This window comes from Cydia amplana, chromosome 8 (assembly GCF_948474715.1).
Source record: "Cydia amplana chromosome 8, ilCydAmpl1.1, whole genome shotgun sequence".
In the NCBI taxonomy this organism is placed as follows: domain Eukaryota; kingdom Metazoa; phylum Arthropoda; class Insecta; order Lepidoptera; family Tortricidae; genus Cydia; species Cydia amplana.
Window position 1 is genome coordinate 3818545 of NC_086076.1, and position 16204 is coordinate 3834748.

A 16204-nucleotide genomic window follows, 5' to 3' on the forward strand; every position below is an offset into this window, starting at 1 on the left:
GAATGAATAACGCCACTAATAAATAAACTCCTAATTGTCCCAACAGACGTGAGAAGGTCATGTCAATGTGACATTTCAATTATGTCTAGTCTAGCGCATTCAACTGGAACGTTCGCTAAGTGCACGACTGGTGCTGCCCTCATTTTGTCGGACTTTCTACGTTAAATCTTATGGAGTAAAATTAGTTCAAGCGGCTGCCGCTAGTACTAATGTCGGACATTCCATAAGATTACCTGTGTTTGTGACGATCAGCGCCACTTCCCCCTCCACCGACTTCGCACCTTGCCAATAGTCGGTCAAACCAAATTTGTCAGTAAATTAGAACAAAAAAGATAGTATGATTCTCTCTGTCTATGTTTGAAATGAGACAGTCCTTTGACAAACTTTAACTACGCGTACAACTTAATGTCGATATTATTAATGTGATTATTGGCAGCTTTTTTAATCGAAATCCACCAAGAGCAGACCAAGGTCTTAAATTGGTTTAGTTTCGGAACGAGACTTAATTTGGTTTATTCTTGGAAAATACTAGCCTCGTGGGGAAACTGACACAGTCGTATTTCATATGTTAATACCTAAATGTATTATTTATAATAGAGATTTCAGCATAGAAATCCACCACGCCACCAACACCAATAATACACATATTTTTATGCTTTCATTTGTGGCATCGGTATTTTTATTATGGATAGGTAATTAAATGTATAGGTAATTAGGTATAGTTTAAGTTAGGTTGGTTGGTAACATACATACATCTGGGAGACATATAAAAACTTAAAAATGTGCATTTTCTCAGACGTAAGACCTAGCTAGATCGAATTTTCGCCTCCGAAAACCCCCCCTATAGCAAATCTCATCGAAAGCGTTAGAACCGTTACAAGAATTGCTCGTGAAAAGGTATAATATTTTTCAATGTTTAATGGTTATGGTTATACGGTTGTTATGGGTGCCAGAATTTATTAATTGACAGATGAACAAACATGAATAATCGAAATTAGTTTTTTATCCTTATACTAGCGACCCGCCCCGGCTTCGCACGGGTTAACAAAATATATATTTATAAACCTTCCTCTTGAATCACTCTATCTATTAAAAAATCATCAAAATCCGTTGCGTAGTTTTAAGGATCTAAGCATACAGGGAAGCGACTTTATTTTATACTATGTAGTGATAATCCCTACTAATATTAAAAGTAAATATGCAAGAGTAACTAACTATGCGTAGCTTCGCTTGTAAATTCCGACATGTGCTCGATTTTTGAAAACTGAAATAAACCCCTGAAAACACGACATAAGATTTTCTTTACTGATTTTCTTTGAGATTTTCTTAACGACGCATTATATCTGTAACGCTTAAAACGGTGAACCGATTTAGATAAGATTTATTTTAAAGATAGATTGAGGCCCGAGGAAAAGCAGGATCATTTTTACCAAGCATCATCAGTCATCACCATGATCCCACGCAGACGAAGTCGCGGGCAGGAGCTAGTATTAAATAATATCAAATTTGAATAAAGGTGCGAAAATCGCCTCGATATATTACGATTAGGTTGCAGGGCGGTGAATCATGAACCCCGAATACGATTGAACCATCTCCTTAGAATCGAAATGTAATAGAACATTCACCTAGCCAATTAAAGTTCGTTGTCAGTCTGTAGCCTGGGGATTACCAATTTGATAACCAAATGAATATGAATCAAACAGTGGATCAATTCTGGAATGTACTTTTGATGATTTCAGATTGGATTAGATATATACCTACGTTTATTTTATTTACTGTATTGTTTAGTAAGTTGTGTGAAAGTGCATTAGTATGTATAAGTAGGGTATTTAATTTTGACAGTAATAAATTATTTTACACCATGCATGAAATAAAGCACCAAAAGATTATTAGAGAAACGTAGACAGCAGTTATTTTTAGACACAATTTATATTTTAAAACCCGGATATAACTATAAAGTATAGATAATTTGATGGTGACTTCACATGCTAGTGTTTCATATAAATTACATAGGGTCTGTGCGGAAAGAGAAGAGTCGTAGAATGTATGGGCTCCCCTACATTCCACGACTCTTCTGTTTCCGCACAGACCCTAGTAGCGTAATTGTTTTGACAGTTCGAAATAAGAAACAGATTTGACTAGTAGTGAATACCTTATTATAGTACATTACGATACAAATGCGAAAACTAGGAAATTCGAAACGAGTGCCGATAAATTAAAACACGACCGAAGGGAGACCATACCATGATGTAGATGCCTTACCTCCCATTGGAAGGGTCTGATGATGGCCAGGGTCTCGCTGAGCTTGGCTGGTGCATGAGTCAGGAAGGCCCCAGAGTCTGCCAGGGTCAGGAACGAGAATTCCACGGCTTGCAGACCTTCCCATGTCATTGAGACGTCACCGAGAAAAAAATCCGCTTTCTGCCAACAAAGATTTTTAATTCTAAGCACAAAACACGCCATACATCAAAAATCATTTTTTGCGTTTATATGTGTGCACGGCACGTCTGTATACGCGTCATTGTGTATGTGTGGGTAAGTCGCTTTACTGCGAGTACGCCAGAAGTCCGCCAGATTCATGTCGCGGGGCGAGGCGTTCCTAACTTGGAGGATACAACTAAACGGAGTAGCCATTAACAGGCTTTCCCCTCTGTCGAAAATAGGCGGCCAACGGTCATACACAATGTATGGACTGACGTTTATCTGACATGGCTATTTTTACGTTACGCATACATTTGACGTTCCCCTCCCCCGCAAAAATCGGCAGACTGTTTTGTACAGAAAATTACAGACATGGCGTCTCCGTTTGATTATATCCTCCAAGGTTCCTAATGCTAACTTGTTACTATTAATAATTAGTGTACCTAATTTAGCTTAAGATTACTCTAGAGCGCACCGCCAACAAACTGTCTCACAGTTTGGCGAAACATTAGATTTAGGTACTAAAATGCTGTATTTTTATGAAAAATTTTCAAAAAAAAAAAAAAAAAAAGGAAATGCGAGTCGGGGCGGGGCGGTGCGTGGCCGTTCTGTATTGATAATATGATAATACTATTTACTTATTCTGTGCTCTAAGGGAGCTTTCTTACTTATGTAGGTGGTATTAATGTTATTGGTTAATTTTAGGTAATGTGATATAGGAGGCAAACGAGCAGACTGAGTGGTCTGATGTTAAGCGATTACCGTTGCCCATGGACACCCGCAACGCCGCACACCAACAAAATGTTAAAGTATAAAAACGAAAAACGACGAACTGAAGCGAAGATGGCAATAATTTGTAGTAATTATTTCCAAAGATTATTTCCATTGGTAGGTAAATCTCAGAAAAAAAAACAATTGTTTAAACATAGAAAAAACAATTAAACAAAAATGATTCTCTTCGAAAACTAAATTACTATTTGCCAAGTAAATTGAAAGTGCACTTCTCTCAATATTATTACACAGATCTATTAAATGAAATGAATATTAGATTTAATGTCTTTGTTCAAATTTGTTCGAGCGAATTTGAGTTTAAATTTACTGTCTCCGAAAAAGTTTAATAATTTGTTATTAAATTATTAAAAGCGATATTGTATCAAGGTCAAGGTTTCAAAGGCTTGGGGTACGCTTTGATTATTATAAGATATTTGTAACTCCGTATAAAATAAGTAAAGTAAAAAAAAAACGTGCATCGGAAAATCGAGAAAACACTATGATTCAATAGATGGTGCCATACTTTTGGCCGATACTTGTGTAGATGGCGCCATAGTTTGATAATTTTAACAATTTTAACACATATCAGTGAAAGAACAACGGGTCAAAGTAATATGGCATTCTAAAAATAAATAAAAAATATCCAGTTTTTTGAGATTTTAATCAATTTTTAGTTTTAATCCTGTGTCGAAAGATGCCAGTAAATTTACTGTGACTACAACTACAATACTATGTCTATAACCCTTCCGTACCTTCATACGATATGAAAAAGCTATACAGGCACAAATAAAATAATAAAAAAAGTCGTACACAATAAAATTGAATCACTTTAAATATAATTTCAATTCAAATTTTCCTATTCTATTCCGTATAATCTTTTGTACTCGTGTAGCTAAAGCTTATCGGATGATTGAATGTAAATCAAGTAAAAATACTCGTAATTTGGAGCACCCTTAGAATCTTACCCTCTTCCAGATTAGGCCGAGCGTGCCTTTAAGGGTCCCGTTCTCAGAAATCCCTGTTCCCTGGCTCCTTTCGGGCGGGTCGTAGTATTCGTACCTATACAAGTAGAACGTTTCATTTGAAAAATGTATATTTACTTCGGTTTTTCCACTTTTTCTTTTTGAAGGCGGGTAATGTGTCCTATCAATCCTCCTCCTGATCCTTAGACCAATATATAGGAGACTTTAAAAAAATAAATTTTATTAGCCCACAGCGCTAATCACTGGCTAATCATGATACTGTCGTTAAGCCACTACGAAGCATTTTTGCTACACTAGCGGCAAGACTAAGTATTTTATAGGCTAGGAAGAAGCATAGCTGGTAGCGCAGCATGTAAGTTAAATAAGATAAAGAAAAAAAGTGTCAAAGAGGACTGTGTCAACATATTCACAGCAGCATCGCACGACTTTTGTCTTCGAAACTTTTGGCTGTACACATGGCAGTACTGCAGTGTATGTAGATATCCGAAATGCTTTTTTTTCTAAGGCCGCGTACGATATCAGCCTGTCAGTTGTTCGGAACTGTCAACTTTTTGTTCTAACTGACAGGCTGATGTCGTCCGGCGGACTGATAATCAGCGGGCTCCTTATGACGTTACGACAGATCTGATCGTCGTACATATATAACGATAAACGTCCTGTCGTGGCATGAATATTTACTGACGATGACGTCTATCTGTCGTTACGACATAGCGGGAACGCGGCCTAGATATTATGTCCACTTCTTTATACACAAAGGAAAAACGAAAATGGATGGACTGGAACCGGTAAGAAGATTATTAACCGAAAGTTTAGTTTCTTGGCGAGCAGAGACAGTAGCTTGTCGTCTCTTCCCCCGGTGACGTTTACGGTCGAGTCGTTGTTGTACTTCACGAAGTGCCAGGGCGGGGCCTGCGAAAATGTAATTCCAATGGGGTTGGCAACTGTCAAAGGTTTGCATAGATGGCGCCATTATAGCTTGCCCTTTTTCTATGAGATTTGGCTTAAAGGGCAGGCATCCAGGGCATTAAAAAAACAAAAGTCGCAATTTTAGGGATTGACAGGGCAAGCTATGATGGCGCCATCTGCTAAATACTTCGACCGGCCAACCCCATTCAATAAGTTCATTGTGTATTAAGGGAATGGAAGCCCGAAGCCGAAGCTGAGGGCTTAATTAACACGAGTTAATAATTCCTGTGCCCGTGGCACTCACAAGGTTTTCAATCGCACTTGAGAGGAAAAAAGGGAAATGAATAAAACTTCTGCCCGATGTCGTACGAACATTACAGCCCTAAGTCGAAATTTAGGATTTACGGACCGCATCGTCTAGCAATTGTGATGAAAAAATACATTGCGGCTCTAAGTCATAATTTAGGATTTACGGACTGCATCGCCTACTGTAACCTTCTACGAGCAATTAAGTGTGATTGAAAAAAAAAAAAAAAACGAATAAGTTCATCTAACTTAATTATGCACCGACTTGGTTGCGACAAAATATTACCTATATAAATGATAGCTGATAAATGAACTCACGTGTAACACGGGTACTCTAAACACCCTCCCCTTGAAGTCATGGTACACCTTGTCAGCTGGCGGCAGCACTGGTGACTTGTACAATGTCCCTGACCACCAGTTGACTAGAGAAAGGTGGTGGATTTGGTGGGGCGTAGCCTGGTTGTAGTAAATACGGAATCTGTAAAAAAAAATCACTATGGATATTTCTTATGTTGAATTAATAAAAAAATATTTTATTTTTGACGAGGTTTTACTTAGCCACTCAAAAATTAAGCCTGTCTGGCCCCAAGCAATCACGAAATCCAATAACCCACGACATCAATAGTGAAAAAAACATCGAAATCAATAAGTCGTATTTTCCTTGGCACTCATAAAACATGTTTCGAAGTCCTAACCGGACGGCCAATCAAATTACTAAGTACGTGGCCGCTAGGCTTGTATTCTGTGCAACTTCGTGAAAGACGAAAGTATATAAAGATGGATCACTAGATGAATATTGAAAGTACAACGCATCCATCAATAAAATTAATATTGAGTTTCTTTAGCAGATTAAGTAAAATATTCAGTTTGATTTAGAAATGTATATTTAGAAGCTGATATTTCGTCTTTAGTATGCCGCTTCTTAGCTGGATAACTACTTAAAAATAAACTGAAACCTTATCATCATCATCTTCCTCGCGTAGGTATGTCCCGGCATTTTGCCACGGCTCATGGGAGCCTGGGGTCCGCTTGGCAAATAATCCCAGGAATTAGCGTAGCCACTAGTTTTAACGAAGCGACTGCCATCCGACCTTCCAACCCAGAGGGTAAACTAGGCCTTATTTGGATTAGTCCGGTTTTCTCACGATGTTTTCCTTCACCGAAAAGCGACTGGTAAATATCAATAGTTATTTGTACAACAAGAGATCAAAGTTTGATATTTCTTCGAGTGCTTATTTTGAGTCCCGTGCAAGCGAAAGATTCTATACTAGATCTAATTTAGAATCTTGAGCGTAGTAAGGGACTCAAGCTGTAAACTTATACCTGTATTTATTTAAAGAATAAAGAATAAAAGCGCACGAGATGTAAATAACTTTGATCTCGTGTAGTTCACAAAACTTTTCACCTTACCAGTGAGAACTTCTTCATCACTTACCTCTATTCACTCATGTTTTCTTAAGATATACCAACAATTAAATTTTCACCTCAGCAGTTCGAACAAGGGTACTTTGCTACTTAAAAACAGTGAGCAAAATACCCTTGTTAAATAAAGTACCCTTGTTCGAGCTGCTGAGGTGAAAATGATATTTCGTACATAAGTTCCGAAAAACTCATTAGTACGAGCTGGGGTGTGAACCCGCGACCTCCGGATTGCAAGTCGCACGCTCTTACCGCTAGGCCACCAGCGCTTCTGACACTGTTTTATTTAAACTGAAACGTTATGTTTAAATGAAAAAAAAAAAAAAAAAAACAAGTAAATATGAAGGGTCAAGAATCCCAGGACGACATCTTCATACTGTAAGGGCAAAGTCGATATTTAGGTCGAACCATAATACGCTCATTCGATAGTTAATAACCACACTAGAGTAATAAGGACAGACATATGTAAAAACACTTAGGTTAGAAAGAGATAGCGCTATATGAATAAAAACACTTCCAAGATGTCGTTGGTTTCAATAACCAGCCCTTACATGGCGCTGCGGACAGGATACAATACTATTTGACAGTTGTCAACTGTCAGATAAATTGACCCACACTCACCAGGGTGGCGCCACAATCATGCAACGAATAACATCTTATTATCCACTGTTTGCTTTACTTCCGAGGTTTCCCGATTATATCGTTAAGAGTGAGACATCTTCCACTGTTTCGTGTTTCGACTCTGACTTATTAAACTCTGGACAAAATGTAATTTTAAGAAATACGGCAAGAGCGGCCGACAATCGGGCGTTGTTTGGCGTCTCCCCGAAAAATGGGGAAAATCAAGGATCCTTTGAATTATCGAACAGTAAATATTTTATTTCGCTTCATAATTGATGAATTGGGAGAGCAACCGGAGATGAAATAATTGGATTTCGATCAAAGACTGAGGCGGTAAAAATGTTTGTGCCGTTTTCGCAGAGGTCTCGAGTCGTAGACTGACCAAATTGTGTAAGTACTTATTTTAAATAAATAAAAAAACTCGCGTCACTCGGTGCCACTACTACTAAAATATGTTTGTGTACAACTTTATATCAGAGTATGGTCCGACATAACAAAATCATTCTGTAAGTATATGTTCCTAGGTAACGACTCCGCTGACATAATAATTGGCATCTAAATGGGTGCCAAGTTCTGTACTTAATCAGATAACACAAAGTTATTTCAACGAGGTTCTTCCAAAATTAGAAGAAATATTGGGTAAAAAACGTTCAAGATAGGTATCAAAGAACCATTAAAAACATAAATAGGCACTCGAAAGTTGACAATAAGACCTCGCTGTGTTCTGTCGACAAACACTGGTAGTACTTAATTAATAACTAAGCAAGTTATTTAAATGTCTTTATTCATAAAGTCCTCATAATTAACAAAATATACATTTTCATCTAAGTATGTAAAAAAGAAAACCGCCACCGAGCTTAAAAGTAAACAAGGTACAATCGTACTCCCAAGTGATTTAGTTAATATTAATAGGGAGAATTACCTATTACATACTCCATTCATTTATTATTTACTAATTAGTGGTAATTGGACGGCATCTATTTTGTTCCCGAGGGAGATAAATGAATTATTGTCGTCCCGAATAGGGGTGATGTTTAGTTTCGTGCCGTGTGGCGACGGAAAAATGTTTTGGCTGTTCTATGTTGATTTATTGTCAGATGAAGAAGACTGTGAAGAGGAGACTGTCATGAGTAAAGTATTTTATCTACATCCATATCATAACCTCCCTATAATCTAATACCTTTAAACGAGCAATTCTTGTTTATTTATTTATATATATATATTTCGGGGATCTCGGAAACGGCTCTAACGATTTCGATGAAATTTGCTATACGGGGGTTTTCGGGGGCGAAAAAACGATCTGGCTAGGTCTTATCTCTGGAAAAACTCGCATTTTCGAGTTTTTATATGTTTTCCGAGCGAAGCTCGGTCACCCAGATATTTATGTTTAGAACCGAATCGGTGGGTGCATCGTAATTTTAACTTTACGTTATCGATAACCGATACATTAATTACATTGGTAATTCTATTGGTCATTTTATTGAGACATTAATATTAAATTTGACGTTTCTTTCCTGTAGAATGCAGTCGGCAGCATTGCAGCGCGATAAATACTTTTTTCGCATACTAGTACGACTTAATACATTATATCACTTTTTATTTTTTCTGTGAATGCCTAAATAAACAAATATTATTATACTCACACACCAGGCCGAGGGTTGGTGATGACAGCTACTCTCATGGCTTCCGAGAGGGTGAGCAGGAACCGCTCGCTGACGGGCCCGTACGACCAGTAGAACAGGTACAGGATCGTGCGGTGGATCAGGTTGCTGCGTCAACATAAATGTACTCACACACCGGGCCGAGGGTTGGTGACGACAGCTACCCTCATGGCTTCCGAGAGGGTGAGCAGGAACCGCTCGCTGACGGGCCCGTACGACCAGTAGAACAGGTACAGGATCGTGCGGTGGATCAGGTTGCTCCGTCAACATAAATGTACTCACACACCAGGCCGAGGGTTGGTGACGACAGCCGCCCTCATGGCTTCCGAGAGGGTGAGCAGGAACCGCTCGCGAACGGGCCCGTACGACCAGTAGAACAGGTACAGGATCGGGCGGTGGATCAGGTTGCTCCGTCAACATAAATGTACTCACACACCGGGCCGAGGGTTGGTGACGACAGCTACCCTCATGGCTTCCGAGAGGGTGAGCAGGAACCGCTCGCTGACGGGCCCGTACGACCAGTAGAACAGGTACAGGATCGTGCGGTGGATCAGGTTGCTCCGTCAACATAAATGTACTCACACACCAGGCCGAGGGTTGGTGACGACAGCCGCCCTCATGGCTTCCGAGAGGGTGAGCAGGAACCGCTCGCGAACGGGCCCGTACGACCAGTAGAACAGGTACAGGATCGGGCGGTGGATCAGGTTGCTCCGTCAACATAAATGTACTCACACACCGGGCCGAGGGTTGGTGACGACAGCTACCCTCATGGCTTCCGAGAGGGTGAGCAGGAACCGCTCGCTGACGGGCCCGTACGACCAGTAGAACAGGTACAGGATCGTGCGGTGGATCAGGTTGTTTTCCGTCAACTAGACAGTACAATACAACAACATAAATTAACCAATGTTTGATTTCCACCCGGGATGGGATGGAATGGGATTTAAAATAAAATGTTTATTTAGTACCATAATCCAATATTATTCATATCACTATTCATACATATAACGGGTCACTCATGTCTTATTGCTCGACATGTTTCGCTCCATAAAGAAGAGCTCCGCAGTTCAGAAGAGGAGGACGCAGTCTGCGTGCTCCCGTCGAAGCTTCTCATTATGGAGCGAAATACGTCAAGCAATCTTCAACTGAAAAAAATGCGTGAGTGACCTGTTTTATTATACTTATTCAATACAATTTCATGGAAAAGGTATGAGTCTGTATAAATTAGTTAAAACCTGCGTTATCAAGAAAGAACTAAGTAAGCACCTGTTTCTTGAAAACGATATTAATAATTTATGATACAGTGTATGTAGAGAGGTAACCTACTTTCAAATTTTATGCGAACGAAGTTGTGCGTAATAGCTAATGTTATTCATAGTTTTTGGAACATTATACCATTGTATCTTTAACCCGACTTCAAAACAGCAGGTTTTCAATTCGTCGGAATCTTTATTAGTAAGTATTTTGAAGATTCGATTACTCGAAAAGCTCGTTCTTACATTCATTTGAAAATATTCAATTTGCCTTTAATAATAACTTTAATTTTGTTATACTTTCTTTGATAAAAAGTGTTTTATAAATATCAAAACATGAACACAATTTAGCTGTTACGCCCACTGTTATTTTATTTTTGCGAATTTTATTGTTTCGAACATTTCTCTAAGGAGAGGAATTTTCATTTCTGTTATAATTTTGTTACTGACACATTTTCAATTTATCGTGAATTTATAACTCCTACGCACTTAATTTGGTGAATTTGAAATATGGTTAATGAATTCTCAGTCTCGTAATGTTACGGACGATGTACCTACACAGAAACGACGATAGGAAAATAGAATTATTAGCCGCCAAAAAGCCGCTCCCTCCCATACAATCGAAACTACGCTCTCATTTTAAAATGTCATGCTTAAATTACATGAAACTTGGTAGGAACAACAAAATTTACGTAACCTCCTGAGACCCAGAAGCATTTGTTTTGTTTTTTAATTTGGAACCCTCAGTTAGGTACTCAATGAAAGTTCAAAATATTTTTTGGAATATGTATAAAAAATTGTACACGGGGTCTTAGGAGGGTAATATGCCTACATCTGTTTATGTCTGATACTAGTTTTCGCTGCTGAAAAATTTTATACAAAGAAAATAGAGTGGGTAGAAATTTTTATACTATGTAAAACTTCCACTCGCTCTTATAATTTCTAGAAATGAAAACTAATACCAGGCGGTCTAGCATGAGTTGCGTTCTCGCGCGCGGTTCCATACTTGAAGGCCCTTCTCTCACGAGACTATTCAAATGCTACGCGACTGAGATGCAAACCATGATCGCCTACTGGTATGCTACTCGTTTCCGCACACGGTCAGGCCTATGGAACTCTCCGCGCGAGCTCAGTTTTATACCTACGAATCCGTTCCCGTTCACGGTAGAAAAGCAAGCCAGTTGGTTGCCACGCGCGCTCACGCACGCACGTCGCGTCGCCGCGCGCTCGAATATGCTAAAATGTATGCGAAAGAAATGTCTTGAACCAATGAACAAATAACACTACTTGTAGTGTGGATGAATGCAGAAACAACAAAACTAATAAAAAATACCGTTTTTGCTCTTCCGATAGATAGGAAAAGTAGGTAGACATTCTCAATACAAGTACTTTTGGTTTTATTTTTACGATAGTTTCAATTGTGGTTGCAAGCTACAAGCTACTTAGGTGGTATTGAATTATTGATTCATTGCGCGGTTTATAAAACGGCGTAAACACTGCGTTTACTGCAGGGAGATATGACCTTTTAAAATGTCTCGCAGTCACTCGTCGGAATCAAACGCATAAACGGAATATTGTAATTACTTATTGCAACTTATCTTGCTCATGGTTATTTTACGCTATGCTTTTATATAACCGGTTCTAATGTTAGTTTGACAATTAAAACTTATATTTGTACCTACCTAAGTAGGTAGGTATCTTATATTAGTAAATCATTTCTAAGCGTCGGCAACCCTAGCGTTGCGCCGGTGCGCGGCGGCGCGTTGAAGGCCATTCCATTGTATTTTAGTGTAGGTATGAAAACGGTAGGTATTTGCGTTTTCTTTGAGAGATAAGTATCTGTTCGTAAGAACTATTATATAATCTGTGACACGGTGCTACGCAAATGAGACTATTTTGTGTCATTTGCGGAACAACATTGGTGCGACAATGTCTAGCTCCAGCGATGAAGGCAATCTTCTGCTCTATTTTTATTGCAAGAACAACACACAACCACATAACATCTCTCCTACATCTTTCTCACATCATCACACACACAAGCACACACACACACACACACACACACACACACCAGGTCACACCAGGTCTTTTCTTACATAATCAGGCAGCATAATTATATAAACATGGATACTTTTCCACCTCTTGAACGAAATTTATATTAAAAACTTGTTCCGCCGCCATCTTGAGCATACAACGCGTATACGACTCGAGTCGCGTGCGACCAGCAAGACAGTATCATGCGACTGATATCAAACGCTTCGTCGGCGCGTCTCGTCGTGTGCGAAACGTAGGAAATAAATATGGCGGGTACTCACAAGCGACGCGTAGGATACGCGTACGAAACACAAATCGCTTGAGAGTAGCCTCGTGAGAGAAGGGCCGAAGTCGCAAAAGATGTATGGATGGAGTCGCGCGCGAGAACGCAACTCATGCTAGACCGCCAGATGTAGATATAAGTTACACATTCATGTTATCTCAACATTATATTAATTTTGTAACAAATTATTGTTGTTCTATTACTAACTAAGGAAGAGTGGTGCCTCTTAATACAGGTATTTGATACTTAAAAAAGGTACCAACTTTGTACAATGTTTATTTACTTTATTTATTTATTTATCTCAGAACGTCGTTTTAAAATGAGAACGTAACTTTGATTGTAATTTATTTATTTATTAATCAACCATGCAAGGTATGGGTTACAAATTTATGTACCTACTCAATAATTATAATAAGCTTATCACTAAAATGAATTAATATTAATTTATTATAGTGTAGATTAGGTTAAGTTTCCGAAAATATTGTAATAAACAGTTTAATTTTTTTATTTTTTGTGGGCGTAGATATTGACTCTAGAATCTAGATAGCGGGCTGCTGTGGCCAGGAATTTCGGTTCTGTAATATCGGCGGGTAGGTTCTTGTCACACTTACGCACAAATAAATACTAACCTCTGATAATATTGCTTCGCATTCATATGGCTCACAGAGTATGAGACTCGTTCTCTCGTCAGAGACGTCCAGAGCTTCTTTTACGAAAGCGTAATACTGTAAAGAATAGTATATTATGAGTGGATTAATGATTAATTACTTATACGAGTGCAAGGAAACAAGTAAAGTCTAACGACCTATCTTGCCAGTATGGCTACAGTTTGGCACTGACATAAACGCCATCGAAAACGTAATTTACTTTCTATGAATCTAAAAGCGGGTGGCCTAGCGGTAAGAGCGTGCGACTTGCAATCCGGAGGTCGCAGGTTCGAACCCCGGCTCGTACCAATGAGTTTTTCGGAACTTATGAACGAAATATCATTTGATATTTACCATGCAGTCGCTTTTCGGTGAAGGAAAACATCGTGAGGAAACCGGACTAATCCCCATACGGGCCTAGTTTACCCTCTGGGTTGGAAGGTCAGATGGCAGTCGCTTTCGTAAAAACTAGTGCCCACGCCAATTACTGGGATTAGTTGCCAAGCGGACCCCAGGTTCCCAAGAGCCGTGGCAAAATGCCGGGACAACGCGAGGAGGATGACTTTCTATGAATCTCGCTCATACTCGCATATTAGTGCGAGCGAGATGTATAGAAAGTAAAATACGTATACGTCAGTTTTGACACTGTCAGTGACACATGGTAGGGGCTCTGTTCGGTAGTGACCCTAAAACAAACGTATAGTGGAGGTCCTGGTTGTCTCCCTTCGTATACAGAAACTTTAAAAAACCGGGAAAGAGCATGTAAGGATATGCTTAATTCAAAACTTGGAGGGGTTACACTATATATTTTTTCGGAGCGATTATTTTCGAAAATATTATTTTTGTCAAAAAACTCTATTCGTTTTGAAAGATCTATCCAAAGACACCCACTCCTAAGGGTTGAAATGAAAATCGTCCTTACTTTTTCGGCGTGACTAATTTATATATCCATGCAAAATTGCAGCTTTCTAGGACTAACAATCACGGAGCAAAACCGCAGACGGACAGACAGACAGACGGACATAGCCAAACTATAAGGGTACCTAGTTGACTACGGAACTCTAAAAAAGAACATTGCTATGATTTAATGAATCATTAAATTACCTTTTCTTTGTTCTCCTTCGTCTTTAGGTCCAAGTTGATAACTTGTACCGAGTGCAAGCTCAGCAAGCAGAAAAGTTCGTACGTATCTTCGGCACTATAACATTAAAAATGTATTTATTTGGACGGGACTTGTGCTTTTAAGTCGATGCCATGGTTACATCTTCTAAGTCACTGTTGAAACTTTCATTTTGAACGACTTGCTTTACTTACATGAAACTTGGCGTGACCATTTATGTATACTTGGTCAAGGTCAAGCAGATCTTGTCAGTAGAAAAGGGTGGCAAATTTGAAAAATGTAGGCGCGATGGGATATCGTCTCATAGAAAATTTGAATATCGCGCCTTTTTTTAATGACAAGATTTGGTTGACCAGCTATATCTAACGTATAAGTACCTATATCTATGTCTGTTACTAGTTTACGTTACTAAAATTGTTATTAAAAGATGAATAGAAGTTTTGTATGTAAGAAGATTTGCCTTAATTGCAAATCTGATGGACATATGAAAAACATACAATTTTGCAGTTCGCTGTATTTATCTAAATTATAATCCCTAACTAAAGGATGACTCCAACTCGAATGGTGCGATCCAGAACGTACTTACGTTTTCTATAGCATCATGTGTGATCATCGATTACCGATAGAAAACGAAGTGTCGAAAGTTTAGTGTACCCTTAACCACCTCCACCGCTTCGTTCTCCTCAGTACTGAGGGTCGTGCCATCCTACGTGGATCACATGATTCCGGATCGCAGCTTTACAGCCCATCCGATCCCTTGCGACTTCTAAGGCATCATGGACCTTGATGGATAGCGATTTGCTAAGATTAGCAGATGGTCGGACCATCGATTTGGACTGCGGCCTCTTGTTTTTCCATCCACTGAACCAGTGACCATAAGCTTTTCCAGGTTGTTTCCAGTCTTCCTGGCTATGTTTACCCTTATGTGTATGTACCCTTAACACAGCAAGTTAAATAATAGCTTCTAAAAACAACCAAAACTCACAGCAAAATGATCACAACCCAATTATTTACCTTAAATTCGTCGAGTTCCCCCGGACAACGGTCATCGTTTTCGCGGGCAGGCCCTCCGCGATGTCCTTAATGGCCGCTGCGAACTCCCCGGGGAGCCGGTTCATAGTGCCCGACGTTATATCTCGTATGTCGAAGAAACAGTGTCCAGAACAGAAAGTTACGAAGAAGACGAATGCGTGATTCATTTTTGCCTGTGTGCGAGAATTAACGGGGAAAGTTTAGCGGAATGATTGGAGTTATTTTTGGATTTTGTTGAGTTTTTGCTTAACACTGTTGTTTTAGTTTTTGGCAAATATTTTGTTACTAATTTATTGACTTGAAGTCCTAAATTGAGGTACATTTATTAAAAGATAATTCAGAAATGTTGATAAGTAAAATGTATCAACATAGCAAATTTTATAGGAACATCAACAAATCGTTGTAAGCCACCATAGGATACAGTAATCGCTTGCTATCAGACAGGTAAATGCTTGTTTGCCAACGAAGTGTTATAAAAAATATAAACGAATAGGCGTATAAAAGAAAGATTTTTATTCATAAACACAAACAAAACAAAACATATTAAGGAACGTTTTTTTTACGAAAGAAGACAGTGCCACGAAATGGTCTCATCTCAGCATGTTGCTGGCGACTTTTAGCGCTGATCTTCCGACAAGATCATCAAGTGAGAAGAATCACGGTAGGTAAGTAACAAGCAACAAGCAAAAAGAAAAAAAATAATAGAAATAAATTATCACATTCGCTGCGTTACGGGAAGCATAATTATGG

At 39.0% G+C, this 16204-nt stretch overlaps 1 protein-coding gene across 1 annotated transcript in view; it reads right to left on the minus strand.

The window, feature by feature from the left end:
* The window catches only part of LOC134650008 (ionotropic receptor 40a), a 29263-nt gene extending 13563 nt beyond the window's left edge, over window positions 1-15700 (minus strand). The window contains exons 1-8 of the mRNA XM_063504822.1: window positions 15437-15700; window positions 14407-14500; window positions 13285-13380; window positions 9821-9957; window positions 5706-5865; window positions 4978-5084; window positions 4158-4251; window positions 2263-2421 (exon numbers count right to left, since the gene is read on the minus strand). Of these exons, the coding sequence (XP_063360892.1) occupies window positions 2263-2421; window positions 4158-4251; window positions 4978-5084; window positions 5706-5865; window positions 9821-9957; window positions 13285-13380; window positions 14407-14500; window positions 15437-15621 (1032 nt within the window). The 5' untranslated portion in view covers window positions 15622-15700. The remainder of the gene's footprint in view (window positions 1-2262; window positions 2422-4157; window positions 4252-4977; window positions 5085-5705; window positions 5866-9820; window positions 9958-13284; window positions 13381-14406; window positions 14501-15436) is intronic.
* Window positions 15701-16204: the final 504 nt, after the last annotated feature.